General features: G+C 38.0%; 1 protein-coding gene across 3 annotated transcripts in view; it reads right to left on the bottom strand.

Annotated features, from left to right (window-relative positions):
- LOC103826226 (uncharacterized) overlaps window positions 1-27,217 on the bottom strand; it is a 57,050-nt gene that overhangs the window by 13,693 nt on the left and 16,140 nt on the right. For 2 of the 3 annotated variants that reach the window (XM_050973660.1, XM_050973661.1), the window contains exons 9-16: window positions 26,876-27,072; window positions 24,591-24,655; window positions 24,215-24,321; window positions 21,091-21,202; window positions 17,676-17,778; window positions 7,423-7,462; window positions 6,347-6,398; window positions 767-878 (exon numbers count right to left, since the gene is read on the bottom strand). In XM_050973660.1, coding sequence (XP_050829617.1) covers window positions 767-878; window positions 6,347-6,398; window positions 7,423-7,462; window positions 17,676-17,778; window positions 21,091-21,202; window positions 24,215-24,321; window positions 24,591-24,655; window positions 26,876-27,072 — 788 coding nt within the window. The remainder of the gene's footprint in view (window positions 1-766; window positions 879-6,346; window positions 6,399-7,422; window positions 7,463-17,675; window positions 17,779-21,090; window positions 21,203-24,214; window positions 24,322-24,590; window positions 24,656-26,875; window positions 27,073-27,217) is intronic. The other variant, XM_030239442.2, reaches the window with a different exon arrangement.

Genomic DNA, 27,217 nt, shown 5'->3' with positions numbered 1-27,217 from the left:
CTCTGGTGAGCAGAAATAAGATAATGAAAACTGTTTGGACCAAAACGCAATGATGGAGCATGCTGTAATTTAAGAAATACTGTATATAGTTCAGCCATTAGCAATAACAAAAATTTTCAGGTGTCCAGCACTCTCAATAATTGCTTGTATGAGCAACTCTGACTTAACACTTCCTTTTCATTGCAGACATCCTGACCTGCTCCCTTCAGCTCACTGGTTAGCCCTTCTCAAGGCTCTTTTCTTTCTCAGAGAATTTGGTTAGACAAGTCTAGCAGCAACACAGCAACTATCACATGGGATTATTAGAAACCCAGTACAGTTTCTTTTAAAGTCACCAGTTCCCTTGTTGATTTTGTGAAGGCTGCTATATGGAACAGGAGGGAATTTTAATTATCTATGTGCTGTGAGTCCGTAAGTCATTCTGTTAGTCTGTCCTCTATTCTGAACGCTATTCTGATGTAAGATAAACCAATGTATTCCCAGGAGTCACAAAAACTAACATTACAGTATACTTTGAAATCACATTTCAATTTCAAGCCAGCTTTACATGATCTTCAGTTGTGTTTAAGGCTTAGAGGTTTTTAATAAAAATTTACTTCCATACTTGTTATAGTCTCAAATACTGCATGACACTTCCAAGAAAACAGTTTGTTTTGCAACCGCCATAAAAATGTATCACATAAGGAGGCAAAATGTATTTCACAGACAAAATCCAACACAATTTACCAGGACAAAGATAAATTCACAAGTACAAAGATGAACATACCTTTCAATTCACTGCTAATCTTGGGTAGATCAAACGAAACCACCTCATCTGATGTAAACGTGAGATCCTCCTCAAATATCTCAACATGCTGCCCATTTAAAAATAGGTTGATCTGTACAAAGAACACAGATTTTTAAACAGTGAAATCAGAAATCCATTACGATGTGAATAAATATAGCATATTCCTATTTAAGTTCTGATCTAGTAGGCTTCCAGTAATAACTTTAAGGACAAGGCTCTGTTGCAAGGTCACAATACAATTGTAATTAATTATAAACCTAGAAGTAATCTTTGTTTAGAGAAAAAAATGGTATTAAAAACCCCAAAGGAATTATTCTTCAAGTTTGGTATTTTTTAAAGGAAGACAAATCTCTTTCCATCTCACTCTATATACTGCAACACTGCAAGGAACTTTGTGTTACAACTCTTGACACAGTTGAATCCCAAAACTTGAACATTTCCATTTTTTCCATAATGCAACCCCCTTCTCTTCTTAATGTTACTGTCTGTATTGTAGGCGAACTTCTCTCTGCATTCTGTGTTCATCTTCAAATATATTTTGTGAAAGCTGCTAAAAAAATACATCAGTACAGGAATTTTGGGCTTGGTTGTTGCTCAGAAGCAACACTTAGAGTAGACTAAGTCAAGGACTTTACAGTTTCCCATGCTCTGTCAGCAAGCAGGCACACAGAGAGCTGGGAGGGAGCATGGCCAGGACAGCTGACCTGAACTGGAACTGGCCAGAGGGATATTCCACACCAAAGAGCATCATGCCCAGTACATAAATGGGAAGAGTTGGGAGTTGGCTGGGAGCTGCTGAGCTCTGCTGAGGCACAGGCTGGGCATTGGTCAGTGGGTGGAGGGACACTCTACAGGGCATCACTTGTCTTTCTTGGGTTTTATTTCCCTCTTATTTTTAAAAAGGGAGGTGACAAAAAAGTATCAACAACTACTACTTTGTTTCAATTATTAAACCGTTCTTATCTCAACTTGTGTAGTTTAATTTTTACCATTTTTCCAATTCTTCTCCCTATTACACTGGGGAAGAAGGAAGTGAGAGTGGCTGAGTGGCACTTAATTGCCAGCTGGGAATAAACCCTGACAGGCCTTTTTCATGCCCAGCATGGGGCTTAATGTGTTGAGATAACAACAGATCTGACTAGCATATGTTAGAACAAATTTCTTACAAGCATTCACTGTATTAGTTTAATAGCCACTGTCCACAATGACTTATTTGCTCCCCAAGTTGATGTGTTTGTTCCTGAAGTTCAATTATGTACCGCCTTACCTGCAGTATATGTTCTCTGTTAGGATGTTTATCACTCATGGAAACTGGGCTGAGGTTATCAAGCTGTACTTTGTAACACTGGCTAGTTATATGATATAATTACTGTTTATGAATCTAATCTGGTATTTGCACTCAGCATTGCTGTCATCCCTGTACTTGGGAGTCATCTATCAGCAGCCATTGATATTTATACCTTTGACCTCTTCTCTCTGGAAACTCAGACCATGGAGGGGACACACTTCCTTTATTCTTCCCCTTATCCTCCAGGCTAATTACAATAGATCTTGAGATTTTTATATATCCTGGGATGCTCAAAGTAGCATGTTCCTATCATTATGTTTTCACAGAATTAATTAGATTGGGAAAGACCTCTGAGATCATCAAGTCCAACCTATGATCCAACATCACCATGTCAAGTTGACCTAAGTGCCACATCAAGTCTTTCCTTAAAACACCTTCAGGCATGGTGACTCCACCTCCTCTCAGGTAGTTGTAGTGTGTGATAAGGTCTCCCCTGAACCTCCTATTCCCCAGGCTAAACAACCACAGCTTCCTCAGCTGCTCCTCGTGAGACCTGTCTTCCAGATCCTTCACTAGCTTTGCCAGCTTCTCTGGACGTGCTCCAGCACCTCAAAGTCCCTCCTAAACTGAGGGGCCCAGAACTGGACACATGACTCGAGATGAGCCCTCACCAGTGCTGAATACAGGGGAATGACCACTGCCCTGCTCCTGCTGGCCACACTCTTGCTGACACAGGATGCCATCGGCCTTTCTGGGCACACTGTTGCCTCGTGTCTTCTGAATGTGCTCCAGGTCTTGTTTAAACAGCTATTTAAGACTATTTCTCTGAGATCAGTCCTGCAGAGAAAGACTTGGGGGTGATGGTTGATGGAAAATTCAACCCGTCAGTGTACGTTTACAGCCCAGAAAGTCAACCAAATACTGAGCTGCATCAAAAGGAGCGTGGCCAGTCAGTTGCAGGAGGTGATTCTCCCCCTCCACTCTGCTCTTGTGACACCCCACCTGGAGCATTGTGTACAGTGATGGTGTCCCCAAAATATGAAAGAGACAGACCTGCTGGAGCAAGTCCAGAGGAGACCATGAGCTTCATAAAAGGACTGGAGCACCTTCCCTACAAAGACAGACTGAGGGAACCTGGAGAAGGGAAGGTTGTGAGAGACCTCATAGCAGCCTACCAGTATCTGAAGGGGCCTAACTAGAAGCTCTTTGTCAAGAACTGTAGTGACAGGACAAGGGTAATGGGTACAAATTGAAAAAGGGGAAATTTAGGTTAGATATTAGGAGGAAATTTTTCACTGTGAGGGTGGTGAAACACTGGAACAAGCTGCCCAGGTAAGTTAGGGATGTTCCATCCCTGGAGGTGTTCAAAGCCTGGTTAAGGCCTTGAACAACCTGGTCTAGTGGGAGGTACCCCTGCCATGGCAATGAAGTCTGGACTAGATGATCCAAAGGAAAGGTATCCCTTCAAGGAAAATACTGCATGTCATCCAGAGAAGAGCACCGCAATGCAGGGAAGTATCTAGTTCTTTAAAGAATTAGCCATGCTAGAAATGATTTATCATGACCTAACTAATGTGCAGATTAGTCAGGTGAGATCCAGATGAAGCCCAATTCCCACAGGACAGCAATTTGTGTGCAGCACATCATCACTGTATCCCAAGTGACTGGCAGCAATGACCTGGGGAGGCACAGAGGCCCCAGCCGTGGATCAAGTGGCTCAACACCTCCAACAACATGGGGAAAAAAAAAAAATCATTCTTGCTCCCCGATATATATATGAACCAGTATCTCAGCTTTTAACAGTAACCATCCTGTCGATCAAGAGGAAGGATGTATAAAGTACACACACAGCAGGCTACCCTTCAGTTTTACCCATGGGACCACTGACAGGACATGAAGAAGTGGGATGGAAATGAGTAACAGCATTCATTTCATTTGTACTGGGGACTCCCAGTATGAAAGATTCAGACACAATCAGGTTAAACTTCCAGAACAAAACAATATGAATTAACTTAGTAGTTTTTAGTGTTCAGTTGTCAGCAAATGCAAAATAACTCTACTCAGCACTTTCTTAAGATTGCCTGTAAAGAATAACTAATAGTGACTTGCCTTCAGTAGGTTTGATGCAATTTCTCCCTACGTAAAAGTTTTACTTTCAAAGCACACATGGAAAACAACTACTATTTGAACTGTAAAATCGGTGGTGATCTATGATAAAATCACTTCAATTGCATAAAAGCAGTGGAAACAACAAATAAGACATTGAATCCAAAATGACACCCAGAAAGGTGTTACCTAACACAAAAGAAAAGAACCCACTGTGGCAATGTTAACATAACTCATAATCTGCTTATGGATTTTTTTTTTTTTTTAGTTTTAGGTCAAATGCTGATCTAGAGTAACTAGACTCTTTATAACTGAACTTCGAATTTAGAAAATCAGTTCATTCATACCATGCTCACTCTGTAATCTCTTGCTGGACAATAGTTTTTAAAACACAGCTAGAATTTTGAATCAAGGACTTGAATCACACCCCATTTTTATCCTCAACATTACTGTAGGACAAGAGTGATAGGACACATTGCATTTTGCTGACAGCACAGCAGTGCCCCTATCAGATTACAAAGAGCAAGGACTTTGATTTTCTGTATTGAAAAGAGTAAATGAGACACTCTTTCTTCCCTTGTTAAATTAGGTTACTGTTTAATCTCAACAGCATTTTACCAAGTCTGGAACACAGTGCTAATTAAGTTAATACTGAATTTGAACAACACATTGGTAGACTAAACTTCCATAAAGATAATAATTTCACACTAGACTTGGCAAAGACAAGCTATTTGTATATGGCAAAATGTAAGTGATGATAAAAGTAAGTAATTCAACTTTAGAAACAAGAAAGGTGGGGGTTTTTTTGACGTTCACTGTGAAGAGTTTGTAATTAACTTAGATTTAATAACTAAATGGCATCTTCTGTATAAAGTTGTAAAATTAAGATATTTTCCTTTAATGAAGAATACTACTTAAAGAAGAGGGCTTGGTTGTGCTAAGCACTGTATGAACGTTAAAGAAGGAAACCATAACAGTCCCTTTCTGATCATGTTGTTTTGTTTGTTCCCCCTTGCCCACTGTTTCACTTGCTGCCTGTGCTCCCAAAGCTTCCCAGAGCCAACCTAAGCAGAAGCCTGCTGACCTGTGACCTGTTAGGTCACAACACCTGTGGCCTAACACAGACCAACATTCCAGCCTTTGGCCACTTTCTTGACAGTGGATGGCTGAGAAGGCTCTTACTGAGTATTAGGATGCCTTGGCATGACAGGGATACAATAGTTTACAAGCTACTTGAAAAAGAAGGGCATATATTGTTTTGTCTGAAGTTTCCAAAGGATAAATTCAATACCTGACAGCACTCATAAGAACAAAGACAATGTTTATAAATCCAAGCGCTTTATGGTTTCAGCGAAAGCAGTTTCTTCAAGTTTATCTTGTTTATCTTGAAAACTTTGAACTAGACAGGGGTACATGCATCACAGAAAAGAAGCAGGCTCTAGATGAACATGTGATCTTACAGTCATGTCTCACCTACAGCTGCCTAGACATCTGAACTGTAAATTCTTGGACTGAAAGAAACTATTGCTATGAACTGAACAGGGCCACAGAGTCACAGGTTCCTCCATCACAGCACAACAGTAGCACAGGCTTTCATAATTTGACAGTTTTTGTACTACAGGCAAGAACAGAAATTACTACTTCTATTTTTACAGACCTGTTATTAACCTGTTCAATCAGAGAAAATACAATGATTTCAGTATTTATTTCCAGTAGTACACACAAAATACAGCACTCCCCAAAAACTCAGAAGATGTATCCAAGTTCAGAAGAATAATGTTCCACTCTCTGAACACCCAACTGACTTGACTACTCTTTAAAGAGACTCCACTAACCTCCAAAGAAGTCTACAATTTTCTTAAGCACTCATTGCAAATGCAGTAAAAATAATTCAAACCTACAATTCCAGGAACCTGAAAAGAGAAGCTCAGTTTTGATGTAAGATATTTCAAAATTCGCAATAATTAAAATGGAAGGTTGGCAAGTTCAACTGTTGCAAAACATTCTGTGTGAGTAACATTAGTCTCTCAGGAAATATTTTTTAATCCAAGTCACCAGACTACTTTGCAGTTTTATTACTGAAAGTCACCAAAAAATACCAGAATCAGCAGAATTTTGCAAATTACTTCCAAGAGAACAGAACTCAGACTTTAGGCAGGTCTTACCTGAACATTGCTTTTGGGATAATAGAAGAAAAATGGCTTCAAAACCGGAGACCTAGACACACAAAACAACAAGCATAAATGCATTTACCTCAAAATTAATGAAACTTGCAGATCATACACCTTTGGACTATTCATACACCAAACATGTGGGAAATTAAATCCATTCAACCATGACGAGCAATGGTTTTTCAATCAACTTTGGGAAGCCTGAGAAGCGTAAAAACTCCTTAAATTCCATTATTAAGAATAATAATGGAATAATAATAATTATTATTATTATTAGGTTTAAAAAACTGAAGAAAATTTTACTGAGGGCAAGTAGCCAAAACAGCAAAAATATTTTCTTGACAAAGGATGTGCTTCTTGACACTGAAGTCTACTACACTGTCAGTAGCCCCACTGCACTAGGCTAGCTACACAGGGCTACTGGAAATACAGCCACAGGTTCTTCTCCTATCTTCATGTGCAGTATTGGCTAAATGATAGGAAAGTTTTAGATGAATAAGCATGAAAAGGTGAGAATATAAATCACCACAAGATTTTAGCTATATCTAGAAAGAAAGTGAATCAAGCCAAATTTTTTTTCTAAACATGCTCAATATTGCTATGTTCAGCTCAGTCATGAAATGGTTTCATGTTAAAATTTTGTGGGATGTTCTGGCATTTGACCTTCTTTTCTAGGTGAAGTGAACTCATACAAATGTAAATTTGGCGGGCCCATATTCCAAACTACCAGCTACAGGAGAAAACTGGTCCAGAAATTTGCATGTATTAATGTGGTTGAGTTACTGCCTTGCCACAAAGTCACATTTCAAGTTTTCCCTACAGCTCATTAAGCAAAGCCATTGCTATGAGCTGATCAGAAACCTACATAACTCACATTTAACTCAAAGACTTTTACTATTCACATGCATCATATAGCACTATTATCTTGTTATCAGTTATTAAGCACAGTGACACAAAATATTTAGTTGCTTCTGTGGTTGCTGTCCCAAGCTGGGGAAGCTTGTGACAGTGACTGGTAGGACTATTATCATCACACATTACAACAAGTTAATGGTCAGGAGTTAACTTACACTCTGGGGCGCCCTCCAACAATTCCAGTGAGGCCAGGGGCTGGAAAAGGAAATTTAATTCACAAAAGAATGGTTAAAGCCCTCTTCAAAACATCAGAGATTGCAGCTTACCATAGCTTTAATTGATCCATTTTTAATAAATGCAGGGAAATCTCTAGAAAATTACATACATTCTCATAAATTAACAAAACTGAACATTTCATACAAGTTAAAAGGCAAAACATGTAACTGAATTTTAACCAAAAAAAAAAAAAAAGCGCAAAGTGTGAACTAAATCCTTAGAATCTTCCAAATACTTGGTATACAAATGCCAGTGACATAACACATTTGATAGAAAAAGAACTTGGCCTTAAATTTTTGTCATTCCTGTTTTATTTACTTTCAAAAAGAACAGAGAAAGAATTCTGATGGATCACCGTTTCTTTTAGTATTTATTATGACTTTTCTTGTGCAGATTAACTGTTAAATTTGAATCACTCTTTCCAGCCTTTAAACTAACTTGGCTCTTTTAAGGTGCTGGGTATTGCACATCCCATTCTCTCTCTGTGGTACAGAGGCAATACAGGGATTTAAGGCACTAGCACGAGCCCAGATCTGTGGTAAGTCAGCCCTGTATTATCAGGTTGCAAGGCTTTATCATTAAATCCGTCTGCCCAGCTCAGTTTTCTGAAAGAAACAGTTCTGCTCTCCTCATCCTGAGCATAGCTTCTCACCCTTCTGTCTGGCATGGACAGCAGGAACACCTGATGCATCAGAGCTCCAAACAGTATTGCAGGGGAAAAAAGCAGTAAAATGCATACATCAGCCTAGGAATTAATTAACAACTATGTTAAGCAGTCCCTTTAAAACAAGTGCTGTGGAAAGCTGCTCTCATGGTATACTTGGCCAAGTTAATTATGGCTAAAAAGGGCTTCACACTTTCTGCATGTGTGAATGCCCTCACTTAGTGCTCCAAGCAAGCTAAACGCCAGGTAAACTGAGCTGTTGTGATACTAAAGCTAACAGTAATGAGCTCTACTCCACATCAAGCTGCTCTTGGATTCAGTGCCTTGTCAATGTGGACACATACCAGTGGCAGCAGAGATTACACAGCCTTGCCATACTCATGCTCATCAGAAGCAACTTCCCAAAAAAAGTCTATGATGTTTTATAGTACACAGAAAAAAAAAAGCCTTCAAAGGAAACAGCATCACAAATAACCACCTCCCTGCTCACTATGTACTGCTAAAAAGAAATGTGGCAGTGGATAAAAAACACAAGAATCCCTTACGTAAGTATTACACAATTTTAAATGATCCAGTGAGGTTTCAGGCCTATATACCTTACCTGTGCAATCATTCAAGCAGAACTGCCACTCAGCAACAAAACCAGCTGCAGAGATTTTATTGAATTATGGGCCTAGTTTGTTTACTTAGGTTGCTGGGGAAGGAGGGTGGATATGGTAAGGTCATGTTGAAAATACAGGTCCATAAAGCTCGTTAAATTATCTGTGGATTGTCATATGGGTCATTTCCTGCTAGGCAGCTGAACTGCTCATTTAGGACACCAGATTTTGCTCCAACATCAATTTCAACTTCCTGAAAGCTTTTTAAGAAAGCTCTTCATTCTCTTGCTTTCACACAAGGGGTCTTGACTCCTACAACAAAGTAGTTCTCAACACGGACAAGAAAACAATCCGAGTAAAAGCAACAATTGCTCACACCTGGAGGCTCGGATAACCTTCTTCTGTTGGTCTTTCAGAAGTTCATGAACACAAGCTACTGTAACAGCATATCTGTCTTTGGAGGTACTACAGATATCCCTGCAACTACAGAGCAAAGCTACACCAACATCCCACGTGCAACGCTACTAAGTTCTATGCTATGATTATTGTTTATGTAAATATAAATATGATGGAAGCAATTTTAAGTCAAATTTAATTTTTATCTATATGAAATTCCTAGTTAGGCTTCAAGCAGAGAAGTCAAAGCAAATCTTCAATTACTGATTGTAAGCCACAACCAGTTTGTTAATTCTGTAAAAACCACAAGAGCACTATACCTCACCTCAAACCAGGTTTCAGATTCCTATTATATTTCTCCAGTAAACCAAAAGAAGGCAATGGAATAGTGACCTTGTCACTGTGGTCAGACCTACCTTCTGTGAATTAAATTATGATCTCCTTGGATCAACTCTGTCCCGAGAAAACTTCTTATAAAAATATCTCCTCATGCTCTAATTCATGCTTACGTTGCATTGCTTGCTTAAATAGCTGTACAGATGCTCTCCCTCCTTTCTGGAAGGCTTATCTTTATCTCTAATGACACAAACAATTTGTCCTACTTGTAGAGAATATCAATCAGTCTCAAATGCAGTCTCAAATTGCTAAGATTCTCAGCTAAATTGAAGCTCTTGATCTTACTTTCCCAGAAACTTCACATGACCATTTTTTGTCATCAGAGCTCCATTCCTTAGTGCCTCAAGGAAGATAAAAGTACTCTGCTATCACTGAACCTCTTGAACAAGTTGCTTCACTTCAAGCCAATGAACTCACCACCACTCTCTGCCAGCTTCTGTGCCTCAGAATGCCATAAAACTGATGCACCGCAAAATGGAATGATTACCTTTAGATGGGAGACTTCCTTTCAATGCATCTATATCCTGCTCATCTGTAGGTACAGTGTTTGTCTGGGGTCAAACTGAGTATCAGGACACCTATTTTGATTCACGTGTTTGATCCAAAAGCCTTATATTTTCTCACAGTGGCTGGGGACCAAGCCTAAAAACTACAAATTCTCCAGGGGGCTGGCAAACCTATACGTACTGGGGATTACACCACTGGGATTCCACTGTTTTTAGTAACTCCCAAATATTTTACACAGTTGGAAAAACTTAAGGCAATAAGAATGGTAAACCTACTCCTTCTTAGGTGACTAAACTGGTATGGGTCTCTTCCTTGAGATTCTGTGTTTAAAGGTTTAAATCTACACTGAATCTATTAAAAAAATATATTATTAGTTAGAAAGTGCTTTTCTTTGATTAATCTGCACAATTCTTCACACAGTCTTATCCCTGTCTTTTCATTTCATGTCTCCTTCCTCTAGTCTACTTTGACTTACTCATTTTCAGCCCAAGTGTCTTAGAAAAAAACAAACCATCATCCTCTGTGTATACACGTACGTATAATTAATTATTTTTCAGGTTTTCTTCCTTTGTCCTTTATTCATGATTCTTTCAGCACACCTGGAGACTCCCACATTTTGGGTCCAATGGCAAATTTGATCCAAATCTGAAGGATGGAGAGCAATCTCAAGAATACCAAAGCATACTAACACCCCATGACTAGCACTCCCCTGTGAGCAGAGATGTAGGAACAGATATCCATGTAATACAAGGTGAAGCCCAATCAGGATACACTACAACTAGCTTGACTATTTCTTTTTTTCTTATTTGTATGTTTTATCTCTCCAGTTGCCTCTTAATCTTTTATTTTTTTTATTTTCTCACCCTGTAAAACCCTTCTGTGGATGGACTTGCAAATACAAATTCTTCTAAAATTCACATAGGATGTGCTGGAAAAAAAAGCAAGTTTCTGATAAATTTCATGAGCAGAGGTAGCAGGCAAACTGAAGAGTACTTGGGAAAACTAATGTTGCTCTCAGCTGGGGCAATCCAGGGAATGGATCCAGTGATAACCAGCCCTGATAAAAGATGCATAAAATCAGCTCAAATAAGCGCCTATTTCAATATGTAGAACCACCCTGTTCTAATACATTATAATCTATGTCATATTTACCACACCCTGTAAAATGCCCCACAGCAGAAAAAACCCTGGTTGGTACTTGCAATCAATCTATGAGATGCAAATTTCCAGCAAAACAAGCCTCATTCCTTCCAGCTCTTATTATTCACCATTAGATTTACAAATGGCAGAAGAGGTGGCTTCGCCTCCTTAATATTCCCTCTATCCTATTCCAATCCTACTTGGTCACACCTAACTTTGGATAATTACTTCTTATTCTTTAATCTACTTCTGTCCAAAAAAAAAAAAAAAAACCTTCTGTAGAATTCCATATATTTTTCAACAAAATAAACCATTATGCAATATACAAAGGATGCTAGACTGCATGAAGCATTTTGTAAAATGTTTTGGAGCAAAAAAGCATGAAAATGCTCCAACTACTTGAAATCTAAAAAGCTTTAAGCACTTGAAGTTTAATAAAACTTAAGGGCTTTTTTTTGAAGTTTCACAGAATTTCAAGATACAGCAATGTCTCTTGCTTAACAGCTTTCAGCTTCTGACCCTAATACTTCCAGTGACTGAACTAGCTCAGCTAAGGGGTTATTACTGTATTTACTGCATATTCTAAGGAGTGAAGCACTTTTTATATATAAAACCAGACAAAGTAGTCCACTTGTCAAGCATTATTTTTTTAAGTGATCACACTGGAGAAATCTGAAATCTCAGGTTTTATACTCAGCAGTTCTTACAATATGGTTGAGCACCAATATAAAATGCATACAACCTTTTTTTACAGGGGTCAATTGTACATTCTTAATTATTCTATCTATGACCTCTGAAAACAGCAGATAGTTTATCTTTTGCACTATTATTCTCAGAAAAACAGGGACTGCAGTAAACTGCTACAACAAGGACATTTTCTAAAAGTATCTTCCAACACACTCAGGACATCAGTCAAAATATTTACATATACTCAAGCACTTTAAAATCTCAAGTTGTATTAACCAGCTGTCATCTTAGTGTCAAACTCCGGTCATTTTAATGTGAAATAAGGGTCAGCACATGATTTCAGCTATTAGTAAAACATTTCTTAGCTACTGAACCCCAGTTAAACTATAAACGCCAGATTCCCACAGTAAGGCTCTTCTTGAGCCTCTTCTATACTGCATTTCGCTCAGAATAAAATATCTGAATTAAAGATAAATAAAAATATCTGAATTAAAGAAGACAACTTAAAGACATTAAATCAAAAGAAATTATTTAAATTCTAACCATTTGGCTGACTGGACTGTACATAATAAAGAGATTTTCACTGAGTAATACAAACCAGGTTTGGGTTTGCTAGCTTTCATGAAGTGAGGGTGAACTTCCAGGGACTGAATGTTGCAGAACTGCACTGAACTCCCACAGTTTACCACAGATTTAAAAATCTGAGTCTATGTGTCTAGGAATCTCCACTGCCAAGCATAGGAATCTCACTTTACAGAACAGGAAAAAGCTGTGAAGACCCCACTATTAGGACTGAACTGTACAGACAGATTGGAAGTTACTATTTTTTTCAGGAGACCAACATGCATAAAGCCAAGCAAACTTGCTGCTTGCTGATAAAAAAAAATCCTGGCTATTATCAACTTTCAGTCTATGGAGGACTAAACAGAAAGAATAATTGTATCAATTGAAAGGTTAAACTCAAGTATTAATTGCAAAAAAATATTAAAAGATGGGATGAGGTGTGTTTGGTCTTTTTTTTAAAATAGTATGTATCCCTTTAGGTTCATCAGAGCAGAGCATAATCCAAATGAAAACTGATTAAGCATTTGAACTTGTGAACTAAATACCATACTCAACAGAAGTTTACAGTAAATGTCTTCCATTCCAAACAGAAAATAAACAACAAATCAGTCTCCAACATGGCATGTCTATATACAGTAAGTTCAAATTCTTCTCTGGGCTTAAGTGTCTCCTCTGCAGTTTTAATAATACTTAAAAACAATTTCTGTGAAAGTATGCTAATGTGTCCTGCTGGGTCTTACAATGGGAATTTAAAAAGAATTAGGAAAAAAGTCAGGGAATAACTAACTAGAGAAGCTTCTTAAAAAATGCAACATGTCAAAATTCCCTCTTGCAGGTCTATCTCTGCAAGAGACATCTTTGGATATATTGCAGAGCACAAACGCACACAGGCTTCAGGCCATTTCAACATATAGACAGCATTCCTTCTTTATATGCAGAGGACGAAATTTCATAAGAAATTGGGAATTTCAGATCGGCACAATGCCGTTAGATGGTTGTCCTTCTACTAGTGTGGAGGGAAGGGGCGAGGAATCACAATTTAAGCACTCTTAAATTGATCAGCAGCTATGCAATGCTCTCCATTTATGAGGCCTGAGTTTTATTATCCTTGAAATATACCAGTTCCCCAAAATTTTATCATATCCAGAAGTCATATGCTGCAAAGTAAGTCAGAAGTTATTAAATACTGACATTAAGACTCTAAATTTGCTAAAAAGCACATCTGATACTCAAGACCTAACATCCATTTTTAAGTCTCTGAAGTGAAGCATTATGAAGATCACTCCTCAACAAAATTATTATTACGTGATTTTCAATTAGAGGAAGGAAAAGAAGATATTTTAATTTTACTGTTGTTCCCTGCAAAATCTGAAAACTCCCTCCAAAGTTTATCAGGCAAATAGGTAAAACATTTTGACTCAAGTGATTTAAAATCAGCCGAAGTGAAAAAACACCAGAAGTAGGGTTTTAGTACTGATTATTAAAGAAATCAACACCTATTTTATATACAATTTGTAATTTTTATATTATGATACTGCCAAAACAAAACTAGTAACCAACTCCATCTGACAGCTCCACAAGTAGTGACTAGCAGGCTTAAACCACCTGATGAAACTCCAGAAGTGACAGTGCTTCTGGATTTCACTACAAAGATGCAGCAGGAGCTCTTGTGACTCTACACCCTTATTCTGAACCATCAAATCTCTTTTCTCAATCTCTCTTCTCCTCTACTCCCCATTCTTAAAATTTTAGCCAGCTAGGTCCCCTTAAATATTGGTGGAGCTGTTTTTCAGCATTTCTTACAGGGAAAGCAGAACCAAGGACTCTTGATTCACATTCTTTTGTGCTTATGCTTTCTTTCACTATCTCAGGAAACCATCTGTAAAGCAGACAGACTACTTTCCAGTGCTACTAGATGTTAGAAAGCTTAACTGATCATCTTTACACAGCTTGCTAAAGACTCTTGGATGACAGGTGCTATATATGAAGATTATTATCTGTACAATGGCCTACACAGCACTTAAGAGTAACAAGCACCAAACTGCTACTCATGGGCTAGAAGAATACAGTTAAAAACAGTACTCTTCAACCACTATATACAGTCCAAGCAGAAGAGAAAATATTCCCCCCTTTTTTTTTCTTTGTTCCTTCTTGTCCAGTACAGATCTAAAAGTGTACTTTATTTTTTAAAGGTCACTCTTAAATGTCCAAAAATAATGGAACAAAGTGTTTCAGTTCAGGCGACATCACTCAGCAAGTCATCAACTTCTCCTTCCTCCCTAGTGTCCATTAGGAAGGATTTGTAATTTGTTCCTGCTTTTCCTCTGTTCTTCATTTAAAGGATATGCAGAAAAAGAAAAAAGGTTATTTGCAATGACTCTCATAGTGACTATCTCACCTCCTGGAAGTGAACTAACATGGGAGAGCTGGGAGGGGTGTGACCAAGCTGGCCATCTTTGAAACACAGGACTTCACTGTTTAAAGGATTTTCATATGGAAAAGCCACTCATGCTTAAAATCTCACTTAGTGTGTATCCCCACAACTGCCACCATTTTGGCAGAACAAAGCCACATGCAGTTACATCACACAGATCCATGTGCAAAGCAAAGCCACCACATCTGACAGGCACGCTCTATCCATGTAAGAGACAGCAGCCACAGCTATTTTTATTCAATGTCCAGTAAGAAAAAGTGGTGCAACGCTGGAGGTGAGGTCCTGGAGCACAGGACCTCAGGTGCTCACTGCCCGGAGCACTTACACAGGGCATGTAAGGCTCAAGTTTTGGGCTCTCTGCCTGTGGACAGTCTGACCATAGTGCCATGGGCATGCTCTGCCCCTCACTGAAGCTGTGACACTCTGGAGAATTGTAATCATTTGCAAAAATGTCCCAGTGAAATAGAGGGGAGGGGGAAAAGCTCAGGAAAAATAGGGAGGGGAATGGACACCAGGCGTTGTTTACTAGAGAATTCACTAGAACAAAAACAACCTCAAGAGTCTTAGTTCTGGCTCCTGTTCCCAACATCACTTCCCTATCCCTACTAGTCTTATTCCCAAGACCACTTACCCATCCCTATTAGTCTTGTCTGTGGAGCTGCCCATTTTAAGACAATTAAGCATCAAGAATTCCTTGTTCTGCTCTTCACAGCAAAGTCTAGAATTCTACACTACTGTCAGAAACTAAGCATTGTTAAGCGGATGCAGTTATTAGAACACCACTAATTACTGTTTGGCAGTGTTGCAAAGTTCTAAATCTCATTGAAGAAAGAAAATGAAAAACATTCTTCTTAATCACTGCTTTAAACATATTCCACATGAACAAGTAGCTTACTAAGCATTCAGATCCCAAATCTGACCCTTCTCTGCTTACGTAAGAGTTTATGGGCACAGGTAATACAGAAATTTACCACACAACAGCAACTGAAAGAAGTGACTGTATGAAGCAGTCCCAATATATCTTCCACAATTAGAAAAAAAAGAATGACTATGCACTTGGAAGCATGTCAGTAAGCAGCCCTGATAGCTTTTGAGAGTAGTCATTTATGTCATGGAGGCCAAAAAACTTTTTGCAGTCCTGTACCTGGCAAGAGAAAGTGCTATTTATCACCAGATGCCTCAGATGATTCCAGAAATAGCCTCTTTCCCATTGCTCTAAGAATTGAAACAGATTTTTTTTTTTTTTCTGAGAAAAACTTCTACAGGATGTTCTAGAAAGCTTTAACTGTTCCTTTAGGAAACAAACTCAGCACCCCAACCATTATGAACACAGATTGCCTAACCCTATTCCACACAGGAATCCATTTGTTTCATCACTGCAAGTCCTGATAACAACAACTGAAAGTTTGCCAGCCACCACAAGGCACAGATGTTCACACGTTACAGCAACTCATTTTCAATTCTACAAATTTCACCCAACCCACATAGGACAAAAAATTAGTTCCTGAATTGCAAGGCAACACCTAACTATTCCTCCATTAATCAGTATTTTAGATTTGCTATGAAACTTCAGAGTTTCAGGTGAAGACCATGGAATTTAATTTTGAAGATCTATATAAATCCTAGATATAGTCTTCATTAAGATATGCAGAGGCCACTGCAGAATGTCTAGGATCTGGTCCTCAAATTAGGCTGTCAAAATTTAAATTCATTTAGAATGGATAATAGAAGTGGGATGAGTACTCATGATTTATGCACAAAACACATGAAAGAGCTTAGAACTCAGATAGTTTTAGTGGTGACACCTAAGGGACTTCAGAGTAGAAGAGAAAAAATTTTGCTCAAAATAATCACACAGTAGGTCACCCCAGAAAATTCAGAGAAACCAATGGCACCTACAAAAAAACAAATGTGCCTTTTTTTGAAACAAACATTTGGAAAGTGATAGAAGCACAGATCATTTCACATTACATGAGCTTCAAGCAAATACTTAAAAATATACCCTCAAAACTAAGACAGACTTAATCAAATTCTAGTCGTTTGATTTTACCTCACACATCAATTAAAAAAAATAAATCTTGTAATACATCACAAAATCAAATTCTGAGGACAGAATAATTTGAGGTTAGATTTAATACTGCAGGATGAAAATTTAGGATGGGTACTTAATACACACTGTGAATTAAGATGCACCATCACTGCAGTATTAAATTTTTTAAATTATACATGAATGTTGTAATTACTTACACAAGCAGCTGTACATGAAACAGCTAGAAGTACAGTAGCATCAATAAAAATTCTATGTAGCAACACCAGATAATGAAGTAAGAAGAGAACCTTCAAAACTCTCAAACTGCACATCTCTTCCTAAACTGCACTGTTATAGGTGGACACTGAGTATATTTTTGTCAGTTGAGTAACATTTGGTGTTTACTGGCAGCAAAGTCTAATAGCACTACTAAGTTTTAGGAACATGGTGAAAAGGTAAATCACTGTTGCACATCAGTGCAGTCACAGGTAGGAAAACAGATGGATGAGAAAAGGAAAAAACCAGGATGGAACAGTAGCAGCAAGGGAAGAATAAAAAATCTAAAAAATCTAAAAGGAATACAAAGCTGAACTTCGAGGACTTTCATTTTATCATTCTGCTAATGTCTGCTGCATTTCTACACCATACCTTTAAAAATTATTATTCCACTATGAACAACATAAGGAAGCTTAACATGACTAAGTTTTCGGGTGCTAGTCATGCTCAGAGAATAAAAAGTAACTTTAGAATTCTTAGAAGATGGTATGAATAATTACCCATGCCAGTTCCAGCTGGTGCAATCTCTTTGGAGAAGATTTCTACAGCTTCTCTTTGTTTATGGTGTACAGCAAGCCAAATAACAGCTTCTCGAGGTCCCTGCTTCAAAGAGGTTAAAATTAGATTAGCTTAGATGCAGAACGTTGGTTAAATTTACAAAACTGAAAACTAACTGTAGCTCAGTATTTGAGTTAAATCATTCAGCAACTTTTTATCCACCATCATTTGCTGTTAGCTTTTCATTATCTTTATTTTGGAATACCATGGAATCAACTATTGGGTATTTCAAGTCACTAGGGCACTGTGCCTGTTCTCCAGCATTCTCTAAGAATCAAGTACTGCAACTAACAATACCAAATACTTGGCTTCACTGCCAGTGGAATGGGCAAACAAACTTTGCTCTTATTCTAAGAGCACTGAGAGTATTCTGGGGCCAAGTTAGAGAGCCAGGTTCACTTCTCTTAGCATCAAGAAGGAAGCAGATCAGTCCACAGAAAAGAATTCAAACCTATTCCACAGAAGAGAATCCAGTCCTTGGGAGATAAATGTGAGAACAGAACTTGTAAAAACCACCACGTTTTCAGAGAGAAGAGCAGATGCTCCCTCTAAAGATAAACCAAATGTACTCCCTACTCTAGTCGAAACACCTGTCCTCACAGATAAGCACTGTCTCTCATTTCAAATTTTACTTCTCCAAAAATTCTATTTTCAGCCACTGAAGGATCTACCATTGGAATCAATACACAAAAAATACAGAGCTATGCAAAACTATACAGCCATACAAAATATACAGCCGACAGATGCACTATTTTAACATTCAGTGCTCCTAAAGCAATCACAAGATTCATTAAATTACTACAAATAACAATCAACTGGAATCATTCTTGCAAAAAACATCCTCAGGCATTCACATCTGCTTATTGGTTCTAAACTGTACCATATAATCAACATTCCATTTAAAGTTCCATGTTTACCTCCCTGCCTGCAAATGCAAGGTACAACTGTCTACGAAAATCAGCCAAAAATCCTTTTGGAGTGGATGAACCCAGTATTAAAAGTGGTGTATATATATAGGCTGAAGCAATTAATCTTACAGTACCAGAATTAAAACAAAAAACCAGCAAAACAAAGTCTGAACAATGTCTTAGAAATCAATTAATAAAGGGTTAGCAAAAAACTAACAGAACATATACAGTTTTTATGTAGCAAACTCTAAATGCCTGACAAAAAAAAAAACAGCTTACATGAAACACATCCCAGATTTCCAAACCACAGACTCATTGTCACTGTCATAACTCCTTCCTCCCCAACAGAACAGGGGATACTAAAAATCAAACATCACTAAAATTACTCAGTGCTGATTCAGGTCCCCTTCTAGCTCAGGCTGGGCTGGTGCTGACAAAGTGCTATCAAGAGTGAGGGCAGCAGTCACGTCAACAGGCAGAGAAGTCTGAGAAAAAGAAGGGCTTGCCACTCTTTCCTATTTCTCAAGGGTATTTTGTGTTGTCAGGAACAGTCAATAGTCCACACAGCATTTCAGACTACAGGCTTACCTAAGGCTGGGAGACAGTAATTTCACAGCTGCAAAGGCTAACCATTGCACCAGTATGACAGACATGCATGGGAAGTAGTCCAGCCACACCACATATCAACACTGAGCTCCAAATATTGTTCAACTTACCCTGTCTTGTAAAAGTCAGTTATATATTTGCTTCTTTGCTTCAAATTTAGGTGGTACTACTTTCAAAGCAGGAACTATTTTCCTTATATGTTAACATACAGCCTAGCATAGTATGGCTCTGGTTTTGAGTACTGTGATTTGTTACCCAAATAATCAGGTCTAATTTTGCACAGAAGGACACGGTAAGAAAGAGTGTTTAAGTGACTACACTATCTCTACCTGAAGCCCCAATGAGTAAATGTTTTCCTTGGGATTCTATGACTTTGCATTTTAAATGGAAAAGCAAACCCCACTCCCCCATCCTTTTTCTCAAACTACCACGGCTGCTTTCCAGATGAAAGCTCCCCTGGCTAGTTTCTTCTAAAATGCTGGAGGAAGCACGAAAGGCAATAGAGTCTGATTTCCTGTATTTCAGCCTTAGCTCTCACATCCTGTTCCAGGCATGGATGAGAAGCACATACAATGGCGATAACACTCTGTTTACTTTTAATATAAGACCTGGGAACTAAGGCTGGAAATACAGAAAGTACTACAAATACTGTCTTTCATTGAAAAAATTTCTTTAATGTACTATAAGCAAGGGAAACTGAACAAATCAGGAAGGAGAAACTGCTCTACTTCAACTTATTACTCACTTTCTGCAGAACTTGCTATATAACAATTCAATTAAAGAATATATTACAAGGTGTAATGATCAGGAGTTGGTACAAACTGAATACAGACTAGTTGAACATCTGGAACATCTGTTCCTCTGTTTCAGAATTTTTATTCTGCACTCTTAGCAAGACACTTAAAATTGCAGGGTTTATAGTCCTAAAATGAAAGAGACCACATTATAAAGCTCAGTCTTCAGGAGGCAACTCTTGCTGCTTTGCTGAAGGAAACTGAAACTCAAGCACTGAAATGAACAGCTGTAGATATAACTTGACCAATTTCTAAGAACACTCAATTTCACTAGTGAGAAGTCCACTGTCCCTCTCTACACCACATTCACATTTCCTTTAGATACAAGCTGTTGGATAAAACGCCGGCACTCGTAAGAACAAACTCAGAGTTGAGTTTTGCCACGTGTACCTTAAGAGTTTTGCAAGACTGCCACTGACAGAGAAGAATTAAATGCTACTGTTTTGAAACAAACTGAACTGTCTAAATATTTAAACTGTGTCTAAGTGAGGACATGATTTACAGTCTTCTTCCTTTAAAAAGGACTTTCATTCTCTAGATTAGGAAAACAGACCATGGATATCACAGCTGCAGTGGCTATGGCCATCATTCATATTCTTACATATGCACTTACAGTGCAGAATTACACAGCTGAAGATTATTTCTGAAGTAGTACTCACAGACAATTTTGAAGTTGTGCAGGCAACATTAATGCTGAGATTTCCTGATTGCAATATTTATAATGTGGTCTTTCTGCATTACATCTAATGCAATTTAAGTCTATGCCACAGAAATTATTATAATAAGGTATTTCTTTCAGAGACCATCAGAACAAAGTGCAACAACATTTTTGTAAGATTTTGTATCAGCGCTTCTGGAAGACCCAATACTGCAAAGACCTTGTCACTGTTAATTTTCTACATTGAGTAGTGACAGTGAGTTCTTTGCAACATGAAGGGGTGAAATTCCCAAGATAATAATGACTTCCTTTAAAGTTGTGGAAAAGATAACAATATGGAAAGATTAAAAGAGGTCAGTAAAAGTTTAAGAACACTCCACTGCATACTTACACCATCTATACTCCTTCTAGCATGAGGTCCATATGTATCTTCAGACCCTAAAACCTGTATGTTAACTGCACTGTAATCTTCATACCCACGCTGACTGAAAATAAGACGAGTCCTGCAACAAATGATTTTTTTTTATTAGTAAACTGTCTCAAAATGATTATCTGAAATAGCCCTGTGTGGTCCACAGAAGTTAACTCTGTCAAGTAGCTGTATTTTATCAGTTGAAATACTGGAATTTTGTTAGGATATATATTTTGCTTGGTAGAATAAGCAACATTTTTTGCTTTGGTGAAACATTTGGAAGACACTACTTATGTATCATTGTTGTCATAAATATAACCACTGCATCTGAAACACTGAAGCAGTGTACAGAACATTAATACAAAATACCATTCTTTAATTGCTGAAATGAGCTGCTAAAGTGTTCATTACCAATGAAGCCACCTTTATTTTTGATGAGATAAAAATTAAACAGAACCTAATTTAAGGTAACTAAATTTGTAAACTCTCTCTGTACTAAGTTCTTTTAAATTATTTATCTACAAACATTACAGTTACAGATACCACAGTTGAAAATACATTCTGCAGGTCATTTTTAGCCCTTTCATGTGTTAGTAATGTAACAGAGAATCATGAAAATAAAAGGACACCAGAGATTATTTCAAGAAGACTTCTTTATACACATATTGCCAAATCCCTTCTGCTTTCAATAACGAATAAACAAGTAAAGGAGAAGTACACAAGAAAGAAGCAAAATAAGTCATCTTACAAGCTGCCAAAGCAGTTTAATGTCTTAGGCTAACAACTAATTTGACCTGTATAAATGAAGCACATTAAATTTGTGTGCCTTTTTCTGCACTTGCTGCCACTAGACTAGTGGACAAAACTTAACCTAGAACAGAATGGAAGTTGGATAGTTGAAAGAACATTCTCTTGAAACGGACCCAGACAGGCTCAATCAGTGGCCTAAAGACAAGTGCCTGAAGTTCCCTCAGTTAGGCAAAGTGCTGGCTTCTGCACTTGGGTCACAGCAAGCACAGGTGGCACTACAGTCCGGGCCAGGGTGCCCTGAGAGCTGTTTGGCAGAAACTCTTGGGTGCTGCCTGACAGGCAGAAGAACATGAGCCAGTGTGTGTGCCCAGGTGACCAAGAAGGCCAGTGGCATCCTGGCCTGGATCAGCAATAGTGTGGCCAGCAGAAGCAGGGCAATGATTGTCCCCCTGTGCTCAGCACTGGTGAGGCTGCACCTCAAATCCTGTGTCCATTTCTGGGCCCCTCACTTCAGAAAGAACATTGAGGTGCTGCAGCATGGCCATAGAAGGGCAGTAAGGCTTGTGAAAGGTCTAGAAAAATGTCTGGAAAAAGGCCACACATAAAAGGAGGGCGTACTGAGGACACGGCCAGCTCCTTCTACTGTGCCTGAAGTGAGAGAACCAGAGGAAATGGCCTTAAGCTGAGACAGGGGAGATCCAGATTAGATATCAGAAAAAAAAAATTCCACTGTTCAAACTGTCAGGCACTGGAGTAGGTTTCCCAAGGAGGTGGTGAAGTAACCACTGCTGGAGGTGTTTAAGAGATGTCTGGATTTGGCACTGGGTGATGTGATTTAGGGATTATAGTGATGGAGCTGAGTTAATGGTTGGACTTGCTGATCTTAAAGGTCTCTTCCAACCTTGACAATTCTATGATTGTATGAACAGAAATCAGTAAAAAAACTTGATGTCAACATTTCTGAAAGACTTATAGTTGCTGATAAAGCATCCTTTAAGAGGGATCAGAACAGCTTAATTCTTATTCTCTATCTGGGCTGACATATACCAATCTTTTGATGTGTCAAAGAAACAATTCCACATATTAAGCTGTTTAAGACTACATTTGAGATGCAGAATGTGTATATTGTAATCTTCAAAACAGAGAACTAGCCCACAAGCATGCTCAATGGGCTAGAGGCTACTTCTCACACCAGTTAATGAGCCCTCAAGTACCTCACATCAGCTCTCCTTCTGATGATTACTCAAGAGAGCACAGTATACAGGCTGAATTAATTTTCTAGATGTCAGAGACAGCAGCAGCACTGCAATCTGTTTCAATCAAGGATTCACATAGTCCAGTCTGAAATAATGCCCAAGAGCAAACATGAAATGGAAAACACACCATTCTATTTTTTTTCTAAAATAAACATCTAGGTTCCAGAAAGATGACTTTTCAGAGGGTCTGAGTCTGAGTCTTTGTATTTACCACTTCCTGATGGGTTTTTCTACAATTTGATTTTCTCAATAGCTCTTGGACATGAGCTTTTAGCATTTGCAATTACACAGCCCCATCAGCCTGCTCTTATCTGCCATTTCTCTTGAGGGAAGTCAGACAACTCCTCCTTCACCACAGTGCTGCACGCAGGCACATGAGTAATCACTCCAAGTTCACAGTAAACCTTGGATTTCTGCATGGGTCTACAAACAGGATGGGGAGGAAGCTTTATACAAAACATGGCACAAGGAAATAGATCTCTTAATTAGAAAGACTGGAGGTACTGGAAAAAGCACTGAGATTCCTCATATGAAATTATATTGAAGAGGAATTCCTCCTTGCCCAAATATACTGGCATGACAATACAACTGAAAGTTCATCACTCATTCTTGGAATTGTAACTCTGCTTTAGCAAAAACCCAAAAAAACATCTCTGAGTCACATTTTAGAAAGTGTGTTTTAAACACAAACTCAGTAAACTTCCTACATTTCCTATCACTAAGACTTTTCATAAATAAGTGCTGTAAAAGCTGCTGAAAACTAGTTTCACATGAGTTTATCTCTGGTATCTAATAAATCTCAATCACAGCTTGCTCCTCACTAAACTGGGTTTTCTCTCCAACCATCTATTTTCAAACATATTTGGCACTTTTCTCACTCTGCCAAACCTAACAGAAGTGCAGCTACATACTGAAAACAGGTTTCTTGAAAAGGCTACTTAAGTCTTTAGAAAGAAAACTATCCCAATAAGAAAACTATCATCTTCTAGGATTCTTACAAGGTTAGTAATGTTGCCATCATGTGTCACTGTTCTACTTTCATCACATCTGGGGAAAAAAAAGTAAACCAGAAGCTCTTGCAAGAGTCAAATACCAACCTTTGCAGAATAGCTTCTGCAGTGCGTTTTGCTTTTTGTACTGCCTTTGGGCCTCCCACTGGACAGACAGCAGTAGCTCTGAAGCCATCAAGATAAGTGGCATTTACCTAATGATAAAGGGATTATGAAGTTACATGGAATTCAGCACTGATAGACTATAAATGCTCTCTGGCAATCATTATCTATACAAATGCACACTTTTTAAACAAAGTAACAGGTTTTTACATACAAAATAAGGTTGACCTTTACAAATTTCCCACCTCTTTTACTCTTGGAGCAGAGAAGATGAGGATAGTGCTAAGTTTTAGCAGTGTCTCCAAAATTTAAGATTTTGTAAATCAAAATATACCTTTCACATCAAAAAATGAGGTAGTACCTTATAAAATGTTGAAGGAGGCAATCCTTTTGCTCCACAAACTTTTACTGCTCCACCATCAAAACCTATAGTGGTTAAAAATCAGTATTTCAGCTTCTTCAATACAACTTCAAAGACATTCTTTTGTGATACATATTAATCAAATGCACTTAATTAAAAAGCAAATCATTGATAGCTGTACTGCCAGAGAAGTGAGCCTTTCAGAAAACAGTCATTCCTGCCTAGAAAGCACAGCAGCAAACTGGTGACTAAATTTATGTCTGCCATGAGCCTTTTAAAAGGGCAATTGAAATGTTTATTCATACACTTAAAAAATACTTAAAGAAAGCAGCCTTAGGACATTAGACTCAATAGTTACATTCCTCTTAATATCCAGTTATTGCACACACACAGAGCACACAATTTATTGCAGCTGGCTGGAGTGGACTGCAGTCCCTCACTTGGAAAAGAATCAAAGCAAGATGAGAAACCAGTGAGAGGTATTGGCTGAGAGCTTAGTAAGTGAAGGGTAACTTAACTCTAGCTTTCTTATCAATAACAAAAACAGTCTGAATATATGTTCCAGGGCAACAACCATGCTCAGTATTAGGAATATTAACGCAAAAAAAAGAAAAGCGGAAAATTGCTGAGATGCCACCAGGTTCACACTTGAGCTGGAGGAAATCAGTAGGTGCTACTCTTTGAGAATCAGCAGTGCAGGACTGGCACCTCATGATTTAGAGCCAGAATTATAGTGTAGCTCACCTGTGCCTAACCTGTGTTTGCAAATATTTAAGAAGCAGTTCAAAGCCTTATACAAATATTCTGAAAAGATCAGATCAGAACGGATCTAAAAAAGTAAATGTCACCAGTACAAATTTTACACACCACTCAAAACATCATCACTGCCTCTCAAGACTGACATGAGGTTAATTTAACTCTCTAAATATAGAGCTACATCTCTCCACTCAGGGTGAAGATCTGGAAGGGTTTTATGTTCCAGGTGAAAATGTAGTACAAGAAAACAAATACCACAAAACCAAATGCATAGCATCCACTGACAAAAAGAAAACAAGCACCTCTCAGCTCAAACCCTGCAAGTAATCCAGCAGGACAATAAAACTAGCAATATAAACAGCAAAATTAGATAGCTTGCCTCTTTTTACTGGTGTACGTGTCAAAGCACTTCAAACTAAAATATTTAAGCAATCTGCCCATTTTCCATCTGTTATATTTCTAAGAGGACTAACTGAAAGTTCATGTGAAAGTTCATTTTGAGTTCAAACATGTCATATCAGGTCATTTGCAAGCTAAAAGTTCATAGGAAGGTTAGGGATTCTTTTTTTAAAAAGAGAAAGACTAGGGGCTAAGAGCAGCAAGCTGGCCTTATCAGACTGCCATTTGTTGCATGAGCAGAAGATTCACTGTACCATGTTATGTTCTTTTTAACTCAAGCAAAATTTTTTTCATGTTACCACATTTCCAGTTTTATCCCAGTAAGTTTTTGAAATTTCGATTGTTCTAAGCTTTAGGAAGACACTTGTCATTCTGTCACAAGTAAGTTTCATTAGAAGGAAAAAAATATAATATAGATCCAGTAGAAGGCAAACTTTAGATGACTGCAGATAAAATTTTTTTCAAGCTGTCTTACTCAAATTACAGCTCTTTGAATCTGTTAAGCCTGAGGTTTTTTTTGTTTTCCTTTTGAAGCTAAATTCTGAACATACATTATATTCATCTTTAGTCTACTGGCTGTTAAGTGTTTTGAGGATTGCAAATGGACTTTTTAAGAAAATGATTCTCTGGTGGAGATCCTGTACCTAATCATTCTTCTACCATGATCCACCTAAATGTGTAAGAAAAACACCATTACCAAGTAGTGCTCTGAAAGACACAGCCTTTCATTGCTACCAACACTTTAAATGCCCTAAGTAAAACCATGTACAGAACTTTCTTTTGAGAAAAGAAATTTAGCTGCAGTTTAAAAAAAATACTGAAATCTTGATGTTTTTCACACTAAATAAACAGTTTAAGGACTTGACAGGTGCAAGGCAGGCATTAAAAAGTAAAGCAAAAGGAGAAGTGATCGAAAATATAAAATAGCCAGCAATATAAATAAGATTACGTTCAAAATTTATAAAGGAATTTCTAGCAGAAGCCCTTGAAAGTATCAGTCTAATAAAACATGACTCTAAAGAACTGATTTAACGAGAAATATGCAGATACTAAATGGAAATTAGAGTAGCTGCTTCTGTTTGATAACACACTTCATTGACACAGATATCATTACATGAAAGAGGACTAACCTGGAATTTCAGTGATGGAAACCTGGGAAAAGTCACATGTAACATCTGGTAAAAGATAGCGCTGAGGATTGCCCAATTCATACACCAGCTGCTCAGCTACAGTGCCAAAAGAGATCAGTCCCCCTGTGTCTGGTGGTTTGGAAAGAATAAAGTCTCCTTCAGAGGAACATTCTACAATGGGAAAGCCTATGTTGTGCCTAGAATATGAAAAACATTAAGGAAAAACTCTTATAAATAAAAAGGGAAAGTGAAAAGAAATATTAACAGCACACCAGAATTTCACAGTAATGGCCAATCAAGTAAAACCTGTCAAGAGTTACAATTTATCTGGTTGTTTCTACA

This window comes from Serinus canaria, chromosome 4 (assembly GCF_022539315.1).
Source record: "Serinus canaria isolate serCan28SL12 chromosome 4, serCan2020, whole genome shotgun sequence".
NCBI lineage: Eukaryota > Metazoa > Chordata > Aves > Passeriformes > Fringillidae > Serinus > Serinus canaria.
Note: the sequence above shows the minus strand (reverse complement) of the source record. Positions and strands in the feature narration are given on the sequence as shown.